Genomic DNA, 17,480 nt, shown 5'->3' on the forward strand with positions numbered 1-17,480 from the left:
ATCATAATGTATTTAAAGATATGTTTCTGAACTTTCAATATACGTATATAGAAGCTTTTCAATTATTTCGAAATCCTCACCACATATCATCAGAGGAGAAAGAAGTAGGGGGTTAAAATGTACATTCGACGCTTGATAACCCCGAAATTATAACAGCGTTGTTACCTGAATGTGTTGGGCATCCGAACCATCTGCTCCTGGTCCTCGGAGTACTCGACGTGCGCGTTGGCGAGGTTGATGACGGCGCGCTCCACCGGGTCGCGCTCGTCGCGGTAGATGAACACGTACGGCCGTCGCACCACCTACAACCACCGCCATCATAGATTTACTAGGTATATTAATAGTTCAGTGGCGTAGTGACTAACTTCATAACATCACACTTCAATTTTTTCAGATTTCTGTCCTTTATCTAAGCACGATAATGTGGGTAGAGTAAGGTAGGAGGGCACCAGACAGATCAGAGTATAGAGCTGTGGGTAGAAGGTGTTAGAGCAGTGGATACTGTAACGTTATACGTACATTATTTGTGCTGCTAAATTAAAATATACTTAAATTTAATATTTAAATACGTGAAATGATTTTTCTTTAAAAAAAAACATTAGTTTATTATAATTAAATGAAATGAAAATCTACAGTAATTTATGATACACTATTTTATCATAAATTATTTTTTTTTTCTACAAAAAATAATAAATTCATCAACCGGCATTTATATATTCGCGCGGGCAACATTTTATCTTTTTTCAAAAATTCAAATGAATCTTTTGTCTCGGCTTATAAAAACGGCAGTACTGGTCGCCGCCGGTCATTCATTTTTGGAATTTTGTCTCAAGAAATAGTTAACGCACATCACACCTTTTATTACGGTCTCTTATACGGTGTCTAATATATATTTAAGCATCGTAACCGTACTTTATAAAATTGTGTGATCCTTGCTTAGCGTTGTCTCGATTCAACAAATATTATAGTGTCAGTGTTTATCGCCCCCAAACTGGGTAAGTGGTATTTTTATATAGCAGGCAATTTATGTAGTTAATGCAAGTAATCATGCCTATTGTAAAATATAATATTTGTATTCAGTAGCATAAATCTCATCTCAATTATGTTCTTAGATTTCATCATTTTTCAAGTCTACCCTCATTTTTAATATTTTTTATTATAATTGTATAATTCATTATCAGTTAACCTTCTTTTTAAAAATATTACTCTCCGCTTCTGGCTTTATGATTCCACGGCACTACTGCTACAAATTAGGTGCTTTCTTTTATAACGCAGTGCCGTGGATGTTTGCAAATAGTGCTGGAACGCTTATTTTTATATTTTGATGGCGCGTTCCAGGGTACGACGTTTGGGTCACCAATTTCGACGTTTGGGTCACCAATTACGACGTTTGGGTTACCAATTTCGACGTTTCCACCTAACCCCAACGACGAGAGTGCACTCCGCCGGGTCTTGAACTACCCGTTCCTGCCGCCCCCGGTCGATAGCGGAATCCTGCCACGCGACTCCCGGGAATATCACCTGCACGGCGAACCAGGAGAGTACCTGAGCCGAACTGCATTTGGAGCTTGTGTGAATTGAGTGCTCGACCCCGCCCATATACATACATTTTTAATTCTACCTCACCGGGTTAATTAATATAATAAATTATTTTAGTTCATGGTACCCTGGTTTTATTTACATCCTTAATAGACCAGGGGATCCGTGACAATACAAGGTACATACCAGCCAGCGCTTCTTCCAGCCGTGTGTACCGTGCTGTAGCACGTTAAGGTATCCGCGGCGCGCCACGGCCGCCGACACGCGCACTTCCTCGCAGTCGGGCACGAACAGCGCCCCGGCAGGCGAGGCGAGCGCCCCGCCCAGCGCCCCACCCAGCGCCCCGCCCAGCGCTCCACCCCAGCCGCCCGCCGCCCCCGCTGCGCCAGCCTTCTCCAGCAGCGCGCGCTCCGGCGAGCACAGTCTACGAACACACGCTTACTGTTAACGTCTGATCAGTCGAATGGTTTGTCGACTGGTTGGTCGACTAGTTGACAAATTACTCAACGGGGTGCGGACACACGCTCAATAATAGCATCGAGTCGACATATTAAACAACGAGGGGTAGCGAGGTGTCTTTCTTGGCGAGCACAGTGTGCGGGGACCCATGGTCACTGACGACTTCGAATCGACTAATTGATCACCGGATATATCTCTATCTATGTCGTAGCTTGTCACACTATAAACGCTTAGCAGAGCACAATCTGTCATGTAATAAAAAAATTGATAGTCACCGCATAATTTTTAGGGATTACTTTACTTTTTCAGGCAACTGTAGACGAACTTTCGATTACTTTATATTAAGCTGAGATTACTTACTCGAAGCTGCTAGCGCTGTGTATCGAGGACAGAAGACTGGGTGTCGAAATGTCAGCTGAGACACCCTCGTCCACTGGCGTGGCGGGTGATACAGCTCCTTCTACTTCCTTGTTGTTATTGCCTATTCTTCCTACAATAAGAAAAAAAACATTAAGCAAACTAATTATTTAAGCATTGTAACAAAGATATACAAAAAAAGTTGCCAAGATTTACAGCTTTAACCGCTAAACCAATATCGAAAATAGACAAAGAAATCGACATCAACAATTTATACCACACCAACTCGAATTTTCGATAAGTTGGTTTTCTTAATGCAACTTGAATAAATGTGTTTTTTTTTTGTAATAATAAAAATTGCTAAATTGTAATGAATAAATTAACTATTAAAGATACCAAACTTCAAATAAGTTTCTTAATTAATATAAATGGTATCACGTTTTTCCCTTTTATAAGCCTCTATTGTAAAGTTCACTTTTATGAGTTAGCTTAGTATAAATTGCTGGCGTCGAAATGACATTTGACCCAAGTACGTCATACATACATACAAATAAAATAAAAATAAAACAAATATTATATTCTAACAATGTCACCCATTAGCCAGATTATAAAAAAAAAATAACTGAATTAATGTAAACAGTCGAATACGGAGCGGGTCGGCGGCGCTCACCCTGTATAAGCTTGATGTACTTGGCGGCGAGGTCGCGCTCGCGCGCGCTCAACTCGCGCTCGCACACGTCGTCGCGGTGCGCGCCCTCGGCCGCCGCCTTCGCCGCCATGTTGCTCACCTCCTGTACAACACACGACTTGTGAAAATCTGATCAAGATCTTGCGACTTTTTATTTATTTTTTATGACTACGGTGGTAAAAACACGTAGACGCAGAAATATGTTCAATGATGTAAGCCACGGCAGGAAATATCCTGCTAAAAACTGGAGGGCCCAACTGGGAAAGTACCTCGACTTTACATAAGATAATATCTAAATAATACTGCTTTCAAGTAGTGTTGTGTTCTTGTGGTGGTTAAGGTGACCAGGGCTCCTAGGGGGGATCAAGAACATGTAGGCGCCTAAACACCGATGATTACGGGTTAAGGTGTCTGCCATTGTGGATCTCCCCACCGTGTCTCAAAAAGCACGTTAAACCGTCGGTACCGGTTGTTATCATAGATACTTCAATCTTATTTCAAGACGCTGGTGCCCGTCTTCGGCCTGTGTATTTCAAACCCAGCAGTTAGATGGTTATCCCGCCGTCGGTCGGCTTTTTAAGTTTCAAGGTGGTAGTGGAATTGTGTTATCCCTTAGTCGCCTCTTACGACACCCACGGGAAGAGAGGGGGTCGCTATATTCTTAATGCCGTAACCACATGGCACAGACAGAGATTATTCAGGTGCTAAATTTGTCCCTGAAACTCATCAATTTACAGATTTCCCCACCATAGTAGAAGAGTCCTATCCCTTTAGTTCGGACAGTTGTAAATAGAAATGTACTATAGTTCCTCAGATATATTAGTCTATTTTGTTCATTAAATACCTTTTCTGTCTTAGTAAAGTCGTTAGGTGCAACAGTGTTCTCGTGTCCGTGACGCAAGCGTTCACGCAACGCCAAGAAATGTCTTGTTCGACCGACTTGTTCCAGACGAGTCATCTTCTCAAGCTCCCACTGAAATTTGACAAAAATTAATTTTCGTACTACGATGAAGTTGGGAGACAGGCTGCGAAACTTTAAGAACCAATTCTGAGCAAATAAACTAATTATTTCGCTAGAAAAATAAATATTTTAGCTTACAAAAACATTAGCAAGCAATATATAAAAAAATATTACATTTGTGTAATTTAAAAGTATTTTAAATAATTGACGAACCTTGTGAAAATAAAAATTATATAAGTAACTAATCTATTAATATATAAAGCTTATGTATTCAATACTAAAGCGTGGTTCCGTCGGGATCACAAGTGTAATAATGTAAGTAACAAACTCTAGCGCCATCAAAGCATATAAACTTCAACAAGAATAATAGTGATAATATAGGATAAAACCAAATAAGAGCGAATCTACAATATCTGAGACAATTTGATATTATCTTTATAAATACAGCTTATATACTCATCGATATAAATATTTTGTTAGAAACATAAGCATGATCTTGGTGCTAAGCATGTATATTTATTTAGGAGAGTATATAATTACATATTATTATTATTATTATTAGATAGTTGGAATGTGAATCCGCCCTTAAATACTAAGATATAAAATAAAACTAATATATAATAAAACTAGTATATAGATAAGGTTTTCTACTCCTAAATGCGTTCCTTCAAATGGAGGGTTCTGTAAGTGTAACAGATCACGCTTCGCGTGAAAAATATCTCCTTTTTTTTAATAGAGGAGACTGATAAACTCGTTCCGCATCCGTTTTACAATAAAACACATTCTACGAGAAAAAGTATTCGTTTCTATTTGCGGTTATTTAGTTGTATGCGGTAAGTATTAAATATTTCCCTTTATTGATGTTTTTAGGGCTTAGAAAAATTGCATTGGACGGTTATGTGCAGAAGTACGTTGCCAGATCGTGAACGTGATCTATACACCTACAGATATACACCTACTGCTACTATTTACTTGCTACTACTACTATTTAGCTATTTGTTTATTGCAAATTATTTTGCAAAAAATGTTAGAAGAAAAACTCGAAACAATTGTAGGATATCGATTAGAAGTTTTGAAATTGACAACATTTTTTTTCCAATTTGACATTTTTTGAAGCCAGTACTTGAGTATAATGACTTCATTGTATTGCTTTGCAATATTTAAAATAAAATAAGCATATAAAATAAAAATAAGCTTATACACCAATAGAACCCCCCATTTGAAGGAACGCAGTCAGTAGTCGGACACCTTATGTATATATAAAGTACTCGAATTGTATATAAATATGCGTGAAGTACGGATGAATGGACAAGTAACCAGTACACAAATCTCTTTTCAGTAGCTATTTAGTATGAATGATTACATCGAATGAATGATTGCGCACATACTAAATAGCTAAGGAAACATATTTGTGGACCTGGAATCTATCGATAACGTCCAGCGGCCAATCATAGATCAGTTTGCGCCAGATACGTTTCTGTTTGAGTAAAAGAAAAAAATCGTTAATGACTCGATTCACAATATGCTCGATATCGAACTCACGAGCAGTTTCAGGTCTCGAAGAAAAAAGGTATTGAACAAAAATACGGGATTTTTAGCGTAGCAAATCAAAATTATATTAAAAAAAACTACTAGCGTAGTAAAATAAATTTATACGATAGAAAAGGACGGCACATGTTCGATTTAGTCTTTGCTACACGAGTAACGTCACTTAAACAATTACAAAAAGAAAAACATGCAAATTTTTCCTGTGTGCCCGATTTCTGATTTTTTGTTTTAAATTTTGCAAGATTGTAGAGTCTACAGATTTTTTAAGTAAAATAGGTTAGATAAGTGCGTGGAATTACCTGGTGGTCGAAAATGAGGGAGTCTCCTCGGGGTCGCCAGCCGTGCAGATTCTCTTCACCGCGCACGTACGTGCCACTTGTGTCCAGCACGCGGCGCTGGCGACGTTGCACGCCTGAGCAAATTTATGACAAATTACAATTTGAATAAGGCTTTTGGAAAAAGATTGAAATAGGTTTTACTTGTTGATTTTAAAACTCAATTATTATCGAGATCTAAAATTTTGACTATCTTTTAATAACCAATCTAAATTGAATCTCTCTGAACTCATAGGCATTAATAAGTCATGTGTCAAAGATATGCAAGTATCAGTCACACTCAAACAGCTCGTAGAGGCCGGTGAGGCGGTCGGACACACAGACACTACAGAGAGACGCGGGGCCAGTACCGGGCTCGAGCGCGCGGTGCAGGGCCAGCTCGTAGAGGCCGGTGAGGCGGTCGGACACACAGACACTACAGAGAGACGCGGGGCCAGTACCGGGCTCGAGCGCGCGGTGCAGGGCCAGCTCGTAGAGGCCGGTGAGGCGGTCGGACACACAGACACTACAGAGAGACGCAGGGCCAGTACCGGGCTCGAGCGCGCGGTGCAGGGCCAGCTCGTAGAGGCCGGTGAGGCGGTCGGACACACAGACACTACAGAGAGACGCGGGGCCAGTACCGGGCTCGAGCGCGCGGTGCAGGGCCAGCTCGTAGAGGCCGGTGAGGCGGTCGGACACACAGACACTACAGAGAGACGCGGGGCCAGTACCGGGCTCGAGCGCGCGGTGCAGGGCCAGCTCGTAGAGGCCGGTGAGGCGGTCGGACACACAGACACTACAGAGAGACGCGGGCCAGTACCGGGCTCGAGCGCGCGGTGCAGGGCCAGCTCGTAGAGGCCGGTGAGGCGGTCGGACACACAGACACTACAGAGAGACGCGGGCCAGTACCGGGCTCGAGCGCGCGGTGCAGGGCCAGCTCGTAGAGGCCGGTGAGGCGGTCGGACACACAGACACTACAGAGAGACGCGGGCCAGTACCGGGCTCGAGCGCGCGGTGCAGGGCCAGCTCGTAGAGGCCGGTGAGGCGGTCGGACACACAGACACTACAGAGAGACGCGGGCCAGTACCGGGCTCGAGCGCGCGGTGCAGGGCCAGCTCGTAGAGGCCGGTGAGGCGGTCGGACACACAGACACTACAGAGAGACGCGGGCCAGTACCGGGCTCGAGCGCGCGGTGCAGGGCCAGCTCGTAGAGGCCGGTGAGGCGGTCGGACACACAGACACTACAGAGAGACGCGGGCCAGTACCGGGCTCGAGCGCGCGGTGCAGGGCCAGCTCGTAGAGGCCGGTGAGGCGGTCGGACACACAGACACTACAGAGAGACGCGGGCCAGTACCGGGCTCGAGCGCGCGGTGCAGGGCCAGCTCGTAGAGGCCGGTGAGGCGGTCGGACACACAGACACTACAGAGAGACGCGGGCCAGTACCGGGCTCGAGCGCGCGGTGCAGGGCCAGCTCGTAGAGGCCGGTGAGGCGGTCGGACACACAGACACTACAGAGAGACGCGGGCCAGTACCGGGCTCGAGCGCGCGGTGCAGGGCCAGCTCGTAGAGGCCGGTGAGGCGGTCGGACACACAGACACTACAGAGAGACGCGGGCCAGTACCGGGCTCGAGCGCGCGGTGCAGGGCCAGCTCGTAGAGGCCGGTGAGGCGGTCGGACACACAGACACTACAGAGAGACGCGGGCCAGTACCGGGCTCGAGCGCGCGGTGCAGGGCCAGCTCGTAGAGGCCGGTGAGGCGGTCGGACACACAGACACTACAGAGAGACGCGGGCCAGTACCGGGCTCGAGCGCGCGGTGCAGGGCCAGCTCGTAGAGGCCGGTGAGGCGGTCGGACACACAGACACTACAGAGAGACGCGGGCCAGTACCGGGCTCGAGCGCGCGGTGCAGGGCCAGCTCGTAGAGGCCGGTGAGGCGGTCGGACACACAGACACTACAGAGAGACGCGGGCCAGTACCGGGCTCGAGCGCGCGGTGCAGGGCCAGCTCGTAGAGGCCGGTGAGGCGGTCGGACACACAGACACTACAGAGAGACGCGGGCCAGTACCGGGCTCGAGCGCGCGGTGCAGGGCCAGCTCGTAGAGGCCGGTGAGGCGGTCGGACACACAGACACTACAGAGAGACGCGGGCCAGTACCGGGCTCGAGCGCGCGGTGCAGGGCCAGCTCGTAGAGGCCGGTGAGGCGGTCGGACACACAGACACTACAGAGAGACGCGGGCCAGTACCGGGCTCGAGCGCGCGGTGCAGGGCCAGCTCGTAGAGGCCGGTGAGGCGGTCGGACACACAGACACTACAGAGAGACGCGGGCCAGTACCGGGCTCGAGCGCGCGGTGCAGGGCCAGCTCGTAGAGGCCGGTGAGGCGGTCGGACACACAGACACTACAGAGAGACGCGGGCCAGTACCGGGCTCGAGCGCGCGGTGCAGGGCCAGCTCGTAGAGGCCGGTGAGGCGGTCGGACACACAGACACTACAGAGAGACGCGGGCCAGTACCGGGCTCGAGCGCGCGGTGCAGGGCCAGCTCGTAGAGGCCGGTGAGGCGGTCGGACACACAGACACTACAGAGAGACGCGGGCCAGTACCGGGCTCGAGCGCGCGGTGCAGGGCCAGCTCGTAGAGGCCGGTGAGGCGGTCGGCCCGCGCGGCGCGTCCCCCGAACAGCGCGCGGCGCAGCGAGCGGCCCGCGCCCGTGCGCGCCTCGCGGCCCACCACCACCGCCGACAGGTCCTTCGTGATGATGGCTGGCCGCCCGCAGTTCTCCACCTGCCACAAACGCAAACTTGTGTAGACTTGAAGTGTGAAACCGAATCATACCAACGCACAACTACAGGCACGCGCTCACAACACCCACACACACAAAAACATGCATACAAGTGCATACACATACACACATGCATTCAAGTACACATGCATACGCACATACGAACACACTCACACACATACTATACATACACACAAGGATATTGACTTGTGTGAGTAACAGATCGAATCACACAACAGTGAGACTTATATGAGACTTATATCTTGTAGATAAATCACCTCAAGATATGCGCTGAGAGTGATGTAAACGACTTCTCCGTTGGCGCTCACTCGATTCAGAAGCGGGGATCCATGCAAGCTGCTGTCCCATGCGGCTTCAAACCTGAGTACAACATTAATAACCAAATTTAGTAATATTTTATCCCAATTAGTTATTAATTTTTATTGAAGTAAGCAACAGCAGGAAAGATCTTACTCAAAATTTGAATCAGCCCGACTAGACAACTAATTCAACAAGAAGGTCACAGATTAATAATACATACTACTCTCGAGTAGTAATGGGTTCCTGTGGTGCATAAGGTAGCCAAAGCTCCGAGGGAAGGTAAAGGGTTAGGGTCGGCATTGCGTTTTCTATGCTCCTGGTGTTGCAGGCGTCATAGGCACAAAGCAAATCATACAATTGTTTACACTTTCTTTGTATTAAAAAAACAGAAACAACAATAATACCTGAATACAGCTCGATCGTCAAACGAAGGTCGTTCACCGGGGAACAGGCCGAGAGACAGAGCTCCGTCTTCGTCACCATCGTTTGCGTCTTCGTTAGCTTCAGGAGTATTTCGAATTCGTCCTGTGTTTAAAAAATTTAGGATTACTAAAAATAGTAAACATATAAGCCAACAGACTCAAAATATTAGACAATCGATACAATCATAGAATATAAGAGTATGAGGCCAATTTAACAGAATTTAGATTGGCATTAAGTTATAGTTATTTATCCTAAAAGGAGGATGTTATTGACTGTTACTATTATAACTTATTACAGGTCTACGGTAAAGCTTTAGATTAGGTAAAACCGAATTTCGGGACCGTGGGGGGAAGGGAGGGAGAGGGTGGGGAACGCTACCCCTGGTACCACTGTCACACCTCGGAACCCCATGGTTATGGAGATATCCGTGGTTAAAGTTTTGAGGTTAGAAGAAGAATTTCGAAAGTTAGAGGAACGCTGCCCTCCCTCCGCGCCTCCGCGGCACAAAAAAAACACTCTAGGGGTAGGACAGACCAAGACCACGTGGACAGTGGGGTGCTCCGATTCGGTTTTGGGTATTTTTCGAATTTCTAAACCTATATTCTAGCACGCAATGTTACTAATTTTATTAGAATATTATGTCTGACGCGTTATTTTGTTTAAAAGTGGCGATTTGTCACACAATGTAAACAGTACGAGCTCAAAGGTATTATAATAGCTTTAAATTCTTCTTCTAACCTCAAAACTTTAACCATGGATATCTCCATAACCATGGGGTTTTGAGGTGTGACAGTGTTACCTTGTATAGATTCCCCTACACCCTCCACGTTCCACACCCAAAAACCCCATAATTCGGTTTTTCTAATTCGGTTTTACCTAGTCTAGATCTTAGCCCAGGTCTATTGACCTGTATGACAAATTAAATGAAAATTTGTCATTTCGATAGTGTTAGTTATATTCCGTTTTTTTGGAAGTCTTATTTGGTAAACACACCCCTGTCAATCGTAATTCACGTTTTTTCCGCATTTATCACTCTCTTTCATAACACTTTAGCTTACGGACACTTGTAAAACTCCATTTACTATTTATTTCACTAAAAACAAATATCAATCTATCATTTTAAACACATAAAAATTAGTAAAATACGGATTTCGAGCGTACAGATAATTAATATTTTCAAAAATGACATTTTAATATCTTTTTTTATGACGCAAATAGGGATGTATGTGGTCATAATATTTTTAGGGGTGAATGAGTAGAAGAGAATGAACGGCACGAGCGATAAAATGGGTCGTGTTTTTTACTTATATTTTAAATTTTCACGAATCATAATTTGTTAGTAAGTTATAAAACAATGTTACCGTAAAACGATTTGTTATTATGTTTTAGATATTGTTTTTTTTTTCCATTTATTTATGTTGAGCGTAAAATATGCTGACAAAATATTATAAATGTCAATATTTTATAGTAGTATTTATTGTAAAGGTTTTATTTTATATTATGAATACTTCTGAATATCAATTTCACTCTGAACATTTTTAACGCTATCCCATATAATATAAAAGTATAGCACATAGCATTGCTATAAAAGTTTATTGTAGTTCACAGGATAATTTGTGGGACTAAAGTATGAGACTTAGGATTATCCAATAAGAGCTACGTGAGCAACAGTATTATCAATCCTTTTGTTTACATGTTATAGAGAGTGTGCCGCCGGCGGAAGGCTTTATATTTATAGTGAATACAAATAATGTGACAATAATACTAATAGGGTCGACTTTTTTTCTAGACACAGGCGGCCCTATTTTGTTGTACATTTTATTTCTGACGTCTTTTTTACCGACCATTTTACATAAACGAAATATAAATTTGATGCCTTTTATGCTCGAATGCTCGATTAAAATATATATACATATATATATATATCGTAATACTGTACCTCTACTAATTCTTAGCAAAAATATTCAATATATTATTAGGTTTTGAAATAATTTTAGCATATGTTAACGTTAAATATTTGAACATAAAATGAATTTTATATTCGTCTATGGCTTATTAATATTGTTCATTAATTTGCTCTTTGTGTCAATTTACTATACTTACAATATTACTCTATTGTCTGTGGTCGGAAGTACGCCATATTTGTTTACTATTTAGGACTATTCCAAAAAAATAGAATATACTACTTACCAACAACGAGCTCCCTGACGTCTGTCCACTGCAGGTCAGAAGATGGTTCGTGAAGAATGGTGATGCGAATGCGTCGCTGGATTCCTTGGTGCAGTAAGAACAGGCCTCTGCATGGTAGTTCATCGCTGTGTTCCACCACCTGCCCGAAACCAGATCAAATTTTTAAAAATATTTTATTATATTTTTTGTTGTCAAAATATTGTTGTGGTCTGGACGTTTGTGCTTTTGTGCTGTGTGTTTCGGGACCCCCAATACAAGTGAAACCGTTGAGTGTGAAGTATTGTATGACGGGTTACTCACCGCGGGAACGTATTCGCCGCTGGGCGCCAACTCGCAGATCTCGAACCAGACGAGCAGGTCGTGCTTAGAGTGCAGGTGCGAGGAGCAGCAGGGCGGGGCCACCGTGGGCGCCACCCACTTGGGGCTGCGCACGGGCGCCGAGATGGGCAGCGACGGCGGCAGCATGCGGCGCGGCGGGGCGCGCCCCACGGGCCCGTCCTGCTTGGCGTCCTGGGGAGGGCTGGCCGTCAGTTGGCTTGTTCGGAGGGTGAGACCACTCAGAGATGTTATCATTTCACAAGTATCATTCAAAATACAGTTTTTCCGAATTTTAAATACTCCAAAATTGAGAATATCTTTTTAAAATTATTTTATATTATATATTATTTTCATTTATACTGGCATAACCTGTCGCTTAAACCGGACCTACTGCATCACGATCATATAAATCAATGTCGCATATTTAGGCATATAGCACTAGGTAACTGTCACAAATGGGGTGGAAGTATCTGTACTACTGAACAACAGGTGGCAAGTGAAAAGTAATTTTTCGTTATCAAAAGTATGCTAATAGAATCCTGATTCTAAATTTGCTCGGTGCATTTGTCCAAGTTTTGCTAGACTTGAAACTCACATTACAATTTTTTTAAGTATTTTATATTACAACTGATTCAATATTTTTTTAAGGCAAAAAAGCAGTTTTATACTTTAAATCGAAAGGTAACATTTTCTTAACCATATTTCATCTTACCTTGTGCAATGGATGTTGCTGATAATGTCCAAAAACTTCGAAGACTATAGGTTGTGATTTTATATATTCAACGAATGATTTTGTCACTGGAACAGTAATCTGAAGAGAAAGAAACAATATTTACATATCCATTCTTTCAAATACTCAATCTTATTTAATTTTTATTAAATAATTTTTCATTATTAAAAGAAACATACGTTCTGCACATGATAAAATCCAAGAGGCGTGTTCTTTCCGGTGTTCTTTACAGGCTCAGTCGAAAACGCGTCCTCATTTCTGTGCAAGAAACTAGAACAAAAAAGGACATTTTATAAATTAAATTATAAGAACAATTTCATCTCCAATTTATGTCAGGATAATGAATGAATACTAGATTGGAGTTCATTTTCGGTTTCCAAAAAAAGCCTGATCTTTGAGGAAGATCACAATGTGTCAAGAAAGGTTATATTCAGATGCATATAAAATAACCAAATGAATAAAGCGGTGCTTACTTAAACTGGCAGAAAACATCCGCGTAGTCAGTAGAGACGCTGTGCGCCTGCAGCACAGTGACTCGGAATGTGAACTCGCGCCCGAGGGTCAGGTGTTCGGGAAGATCCTCCTCTTTCAACTCTGAAGCCAACGAGCTATCACCCCGACCGCTATCTGCATCGCACTCTCCAACTGCGAGTTCTAATACATAAAATATGCTTTCATAACTGACCTTAGCTTACCTACTGTCAAAATTTTTACATATTAAACGGTTTAATTTACCTTCAATCTTGATATTTGAATCTTGTTCGGGTCTGTCTTCGATGTTAATAGCGTTGAGCACGTTGTTCTTTTCAACGCTAGATATCGTCTTGAGCCTGGACCTAGCCGGCACGATGTCGTCGTCAAACGAAATTTTAGCCGATTGCTTAACACCAGCAGCGAATTCGGCATTATCTAAAAATTAAACAATTGCATCCTTATTTTCTAATCACGTGATATAATAAAACTTTATTCTTTGGGTGACCTTTTGATTCCACTTGTCAAATTTTATATTATTCTTGTTTACATCAATTAGAAAAACAGCCTTTCTAAGGCAAAAATACCTAAACAAATTGAACGGACGACTTCTGAGAAGTTTATATGAGTTACATTAAAAATAAATGAGAAACAATTTCTACAACTTCATTACATTAGTTTATCTACCAACTTGTGAAATAGGACGGCAAATAAAGCTTTAAAATTTCTTCTCAAAAGAGGAAAAGAGCTTTGTCCAGGGATAGCATATTTACTTTATCCTACGATCACATTATTATAGACTTTAAACCAAGTTATATTATTTTCCAATTTCTGCTTACTTTTTTCGGCGTCGATGACTGCCTGTACAGCTACCCTCAGATAGCCTTTCACGTCTCCTTTCTCATTCACTATGGCAACCTTGTGAATAAGTGGAACCGGGTACAGGAGATTCGACAAGTAAACAAAGCTCCTGTGGGACAAAGTTACACATTATAACACCTATCAACAATTATAAAAAAAAAAGAAAAATATAGAAAAAGATGCAAATCATTCTAAATTATAAAACATGCAATCGAGTCGGCGCAGCGTTATTCATATTTACCAACTTTCATCGTTCTGTAAAAAGATTTCTATCTTTTAAGGTTAAAATATTACTTTGACTCATATTACATGCCAGTATTTATTAATGGTGAAAGTTTTCTAATGCCAGAAGTAAGAATAAAAGAAAAGAGAAGAGTAGACGTATAAAAATTTACTGAAACAACTCACCGTCCAACCAGACGGAACCACGGGAACCTATCGTAGAACGGATCACCGCCGGTGACCGACTCGATGTTGTGATCGGGCGAGGTGGGCGATAGCTCCGCCTCGTTGTGATACATTTCGCGCATCAGCTCCAAGCGTTGCCTACAAATATACTTGATACCTTAGAAAATATGCTACTAATATCTAAATTTGGGTCATCCATAAATTAGGTCACACGGTATCACTTTTGCCATAAAGGGAAAATTGGGTCACATCAGGGCATATAAGGACATATTAGATTATCATAAATTATAAGAAATTTAATGAGCGGAGTATAAAATATGTTAATCATGCAAATTGTGACGTAATTTATGTATTGGCCCTTTAATAATTCCCGAAGTACAACAGGCCTTACATACATTTTTGGCTCGAATAGCATAGCAACATGCAAAGCAAATAAGAAATATAAACACATTTACATCTATCAACGCTAATAATTGTAGGTGTGAAGACAAACACGACATTGATATATTATTAATTATGTAATAATAATAACAATACAATTACAACATTTCAAATATTAACAAATATTCGTTAGAAAACGTATATGAATTTTTTCCTGTTATGATAATGTTGTGCAATTCGAGTAGTTTCTGGAATGTAGTGTGACACGCACATAAAACATCAAACGCAGAGAGTACATTCATGATAATATCTATAACACTTTTGTTCTCATTCAAGCCAGGCCTTACGCTGTTTGCCTCGACAACAATCGTACGTGGAAGCCTAAAAAGCCTTATATTATATTGGTACTAAAGCGTGACTTTTGAAAATGCCGAAATCTAAACATTTTTTCGTTCACATCAAAGGCAGAAACAAAACAGTATTGATTGCCTTTTGTTAATCAGGACTTTTTTTTAAGAAATAAAACTAAAGTCTAAACTACTTCAGCTCAAAATACGCGAATACAGATTTACATCGACCTTGAATTATCGCTGTCCAATTATGTCCCTTTAAGGGTTCCGTACCCAAACAATGAAAGTATTTCATATTTAATGGCATTAATACCGCTGTCCGTCTGTATGTTAATTTTTCTCCTGAATTTTTAACCCTATACAAATAAAGGATTAAGACCAAATATGTTTTTTCCACATCTGTCAAAATCTTTAGAATTGGTACATTGTACTGCTTCATAATTTGCTCAATCTACATTACATTTTAGTTGTAAACGTCAAACGCTAGTACGGAACCCCTCGTGCCCTATACGGTCTCGCTGCTTTGTTTCTCCCGACAAACCTCGAGGGCAGTAGATTGGCGAGAGAAAGTCGCGTGTTGGTTGCACAGGCGGTGATAGTCCTCAGCGGTTCGGGGGCTGGGGCGGGCGGAGCGATGGCGGGCGGCGCTAGGGCGGGCGGGGCCTCATCCTCGCCGTATGCGTTCTCATTCATGTTGTAAATCTGCCTCATTAGCTCCAACCGGTGGCTACGGACAACACTACCGGTCTTACTAACCGCCCGCTACTACTGGTCTGTCCCTACCCGCTCGCCTATCCAGCCCTATTCGCTTGACACTACCAGCCTGGTCCTACTCGCTTGCCCTATTAGTATCGATAATGGAACGCTTTTTCAACTGACAACTTATGAACATAATTGTTTATCTATGGTATTACTTACCTATGGTAGCAGTCGACATACTATTTGGTTGTGTGTGTCATATATTTGATAAATATCGTTTCCATGTTTTCCCTATACGGTGTCAATGTAAATAATAATTTTGTATGTATTACGAAATGTAAGCTTGTTAAAATAAAAAATTATAAGCAGCAAAATAATAAGCTCTTACACATATGATACATATGCACAATATAAACATGATTACTATTTCCCTAAAAGTGTACTTACACACCTACTCAAAATTATTATATAACTAAGTTTTAAATATTGGCTAAATGGGAAAGTTGAGGCTATGTATAAAATGAAAAAAATATATATAATAAATATAAAAATATAATGCTACAGCAAAATAATAATACAAAATAGTCTAATGAAATAATGGATCAACCCCATAAGAAAAGAAAACAAGGAAATGCAAATGAAAAAAAATAAAGTATTTTTAAAATGTTTGCTTTTATAATAATTAAATGTAAAATCAATATAAAAAATGAAATGTAAATGTATTGTATTACAATCCAGTATAGTACAAATACTGAATCGGATTGTTTTTTTTTTTATTATTTTCTCTACACAGATCTAAAAAATGTCATTCTGAAAGTATATTATAATACAAAATAATAAAAATTAACACTCACAAATCTAAATTAAAGTAATAACACTTCTATTATTTGCCTTTCTACATTTCGAACCCCACAGTTTATAACATTCACAAAAAACGTACCACTAACAATCCACATAAGATATTCTAAATAGTACAAGTCAGAAAACCCATAACAATTTTAAAATACTACCCTCTCTATCCATTCAATGGAAAATCCAAAAAATCTAATTTTAATATCGCTATTCCAGACGAATATCTTTAGAAAAATCTAGAAGCTTTTAAAACTCACCGCAACTTCTCGAGAGTCCAGTAATGAGTGGCACCGTTCTTGGTGTCTGTGACCTCAACGGCAACAACAGTAGGGGCTGAAGGTCGATATTCATCATCGCCATCATCCCTTGGCGCTAATTCCGCAGGAAGGGGTGAGTAGGGAGTATCCGTTAGCAGAGTAAACTGGAATTGGACCTTCTTGCGAAGTTCCACGGATATCGCATTCGCTTCCTGTATTTTGGGACACAATAATTAACAAAACTTCTCTTCTAAATAGCTATTTCTAATACTGGTTCTAAAAATTGATAGATGATTAAATAATTGCGATGGACAGGGCCAATTACGTATATTTATTTTGGAATAATACGTTTTCTAAATTATTCTATCTAAGAGCATATTGTAATTTTCTGGTCATACGTTTTATAAATTTACATCTAAATGTATAATTTATAAGAATTTCCAACGTTTTGAAAATCGTACCACTATAACCGAAGGTACATTGTACGAAGTATATTCAATGTCACTTTTTTACACTATATTCTTAAGTATAACAACCGCTTTGGTATATTGGTGCTAGTAATCGCCAAAACACC

The 17,480-nt window shown here is 41.7% G+C and overlaps 1 protein-coding gene across 1 annotated transcript in view; it reads right to left on the reverse strand.

The window, feature by feature from the left end:
- LOC123660520 (kinesin-like protein unc-104) overlaps nt 1–17,480 on the reverse strand; it is a 62,767-nt gene that overhangs the window by 2,274 nt on the left and 43,013 nt on the right. The window contains exons 19-37 of the mRNA XM_045595580.1: nt 16,907–17,118; nt 15,640–15,825; nt 14,368–14,505; nt 13,938–14,068; nt 13,363–13,536; nt 13,101–13,281; nt 12,807–12,897; nt 12,610–12,708; nt 11,880–12,089; nt 11,580–11,718; nt 9,371–9,491; nt 8,924–9,026; nt 8,467–8,647; nt 5,852–5,964; nt 3,888–4,016; nt 3,026–3,146; nt 2,359–2,488; nt 1,726–1,963; nt 166–302 (exon numbers count right to left, since the gene is read on the reverse strand). Coding sequence (XP_045451536.1) covers nt 166–302; nt 1,726–1,963; nt 2,359–2,488; nt 3,026–3,146; nt 3,888–4,016; nt 5,852–5,964; nt 8,467–8,647; nt 8,924–9,026; nt 9,371–9,491; nt 11,580–11,718; nt 11,880–12,089; nt 12,610–12,708; nt 12,807–12,897; nt 13,101–13,281; nt 13,363–13,536; nt 13,938–14,068; nt 14,368–14,505; nt 15,640–15,825; nt 16,907–17,118 — 2,834 coding nt within the window. The remainder of the gene's footprint in view (nt 1–165; nt 303–1,725; nt 1,964–2,358; nt 2,489–3,025; nt 3,147–3,887; nt 4,017–5,851; nt 5,965–8,466; nt 8,648–8,923; nt 9,027–9,370; nt 9,492–11,579; nt 11,719–11,879; nt 12,090–12,609; nt 12,709–12,806; nt 12,898–13,100; nt 13,282–13,362; nt 13,537–13,937; nt 14,069–14,367; nt 14,506–15,639; nt 15,826–16,906; nt 17,119–17,480) is intronic.

Source organism: Melitaea cinxia, chromosome 15 (genome assembly GCF_905220565.1).
Source record: "Melitaea cinxia chromosome 15, ilMelCinx1.1, whole genome shotgun sequence".
NCBI lineage: Eukaryota > Metazoa > Arthropoda > Insecta > Lepidoptera > Nymphalidae > Melitaea > Melitaea cinxia.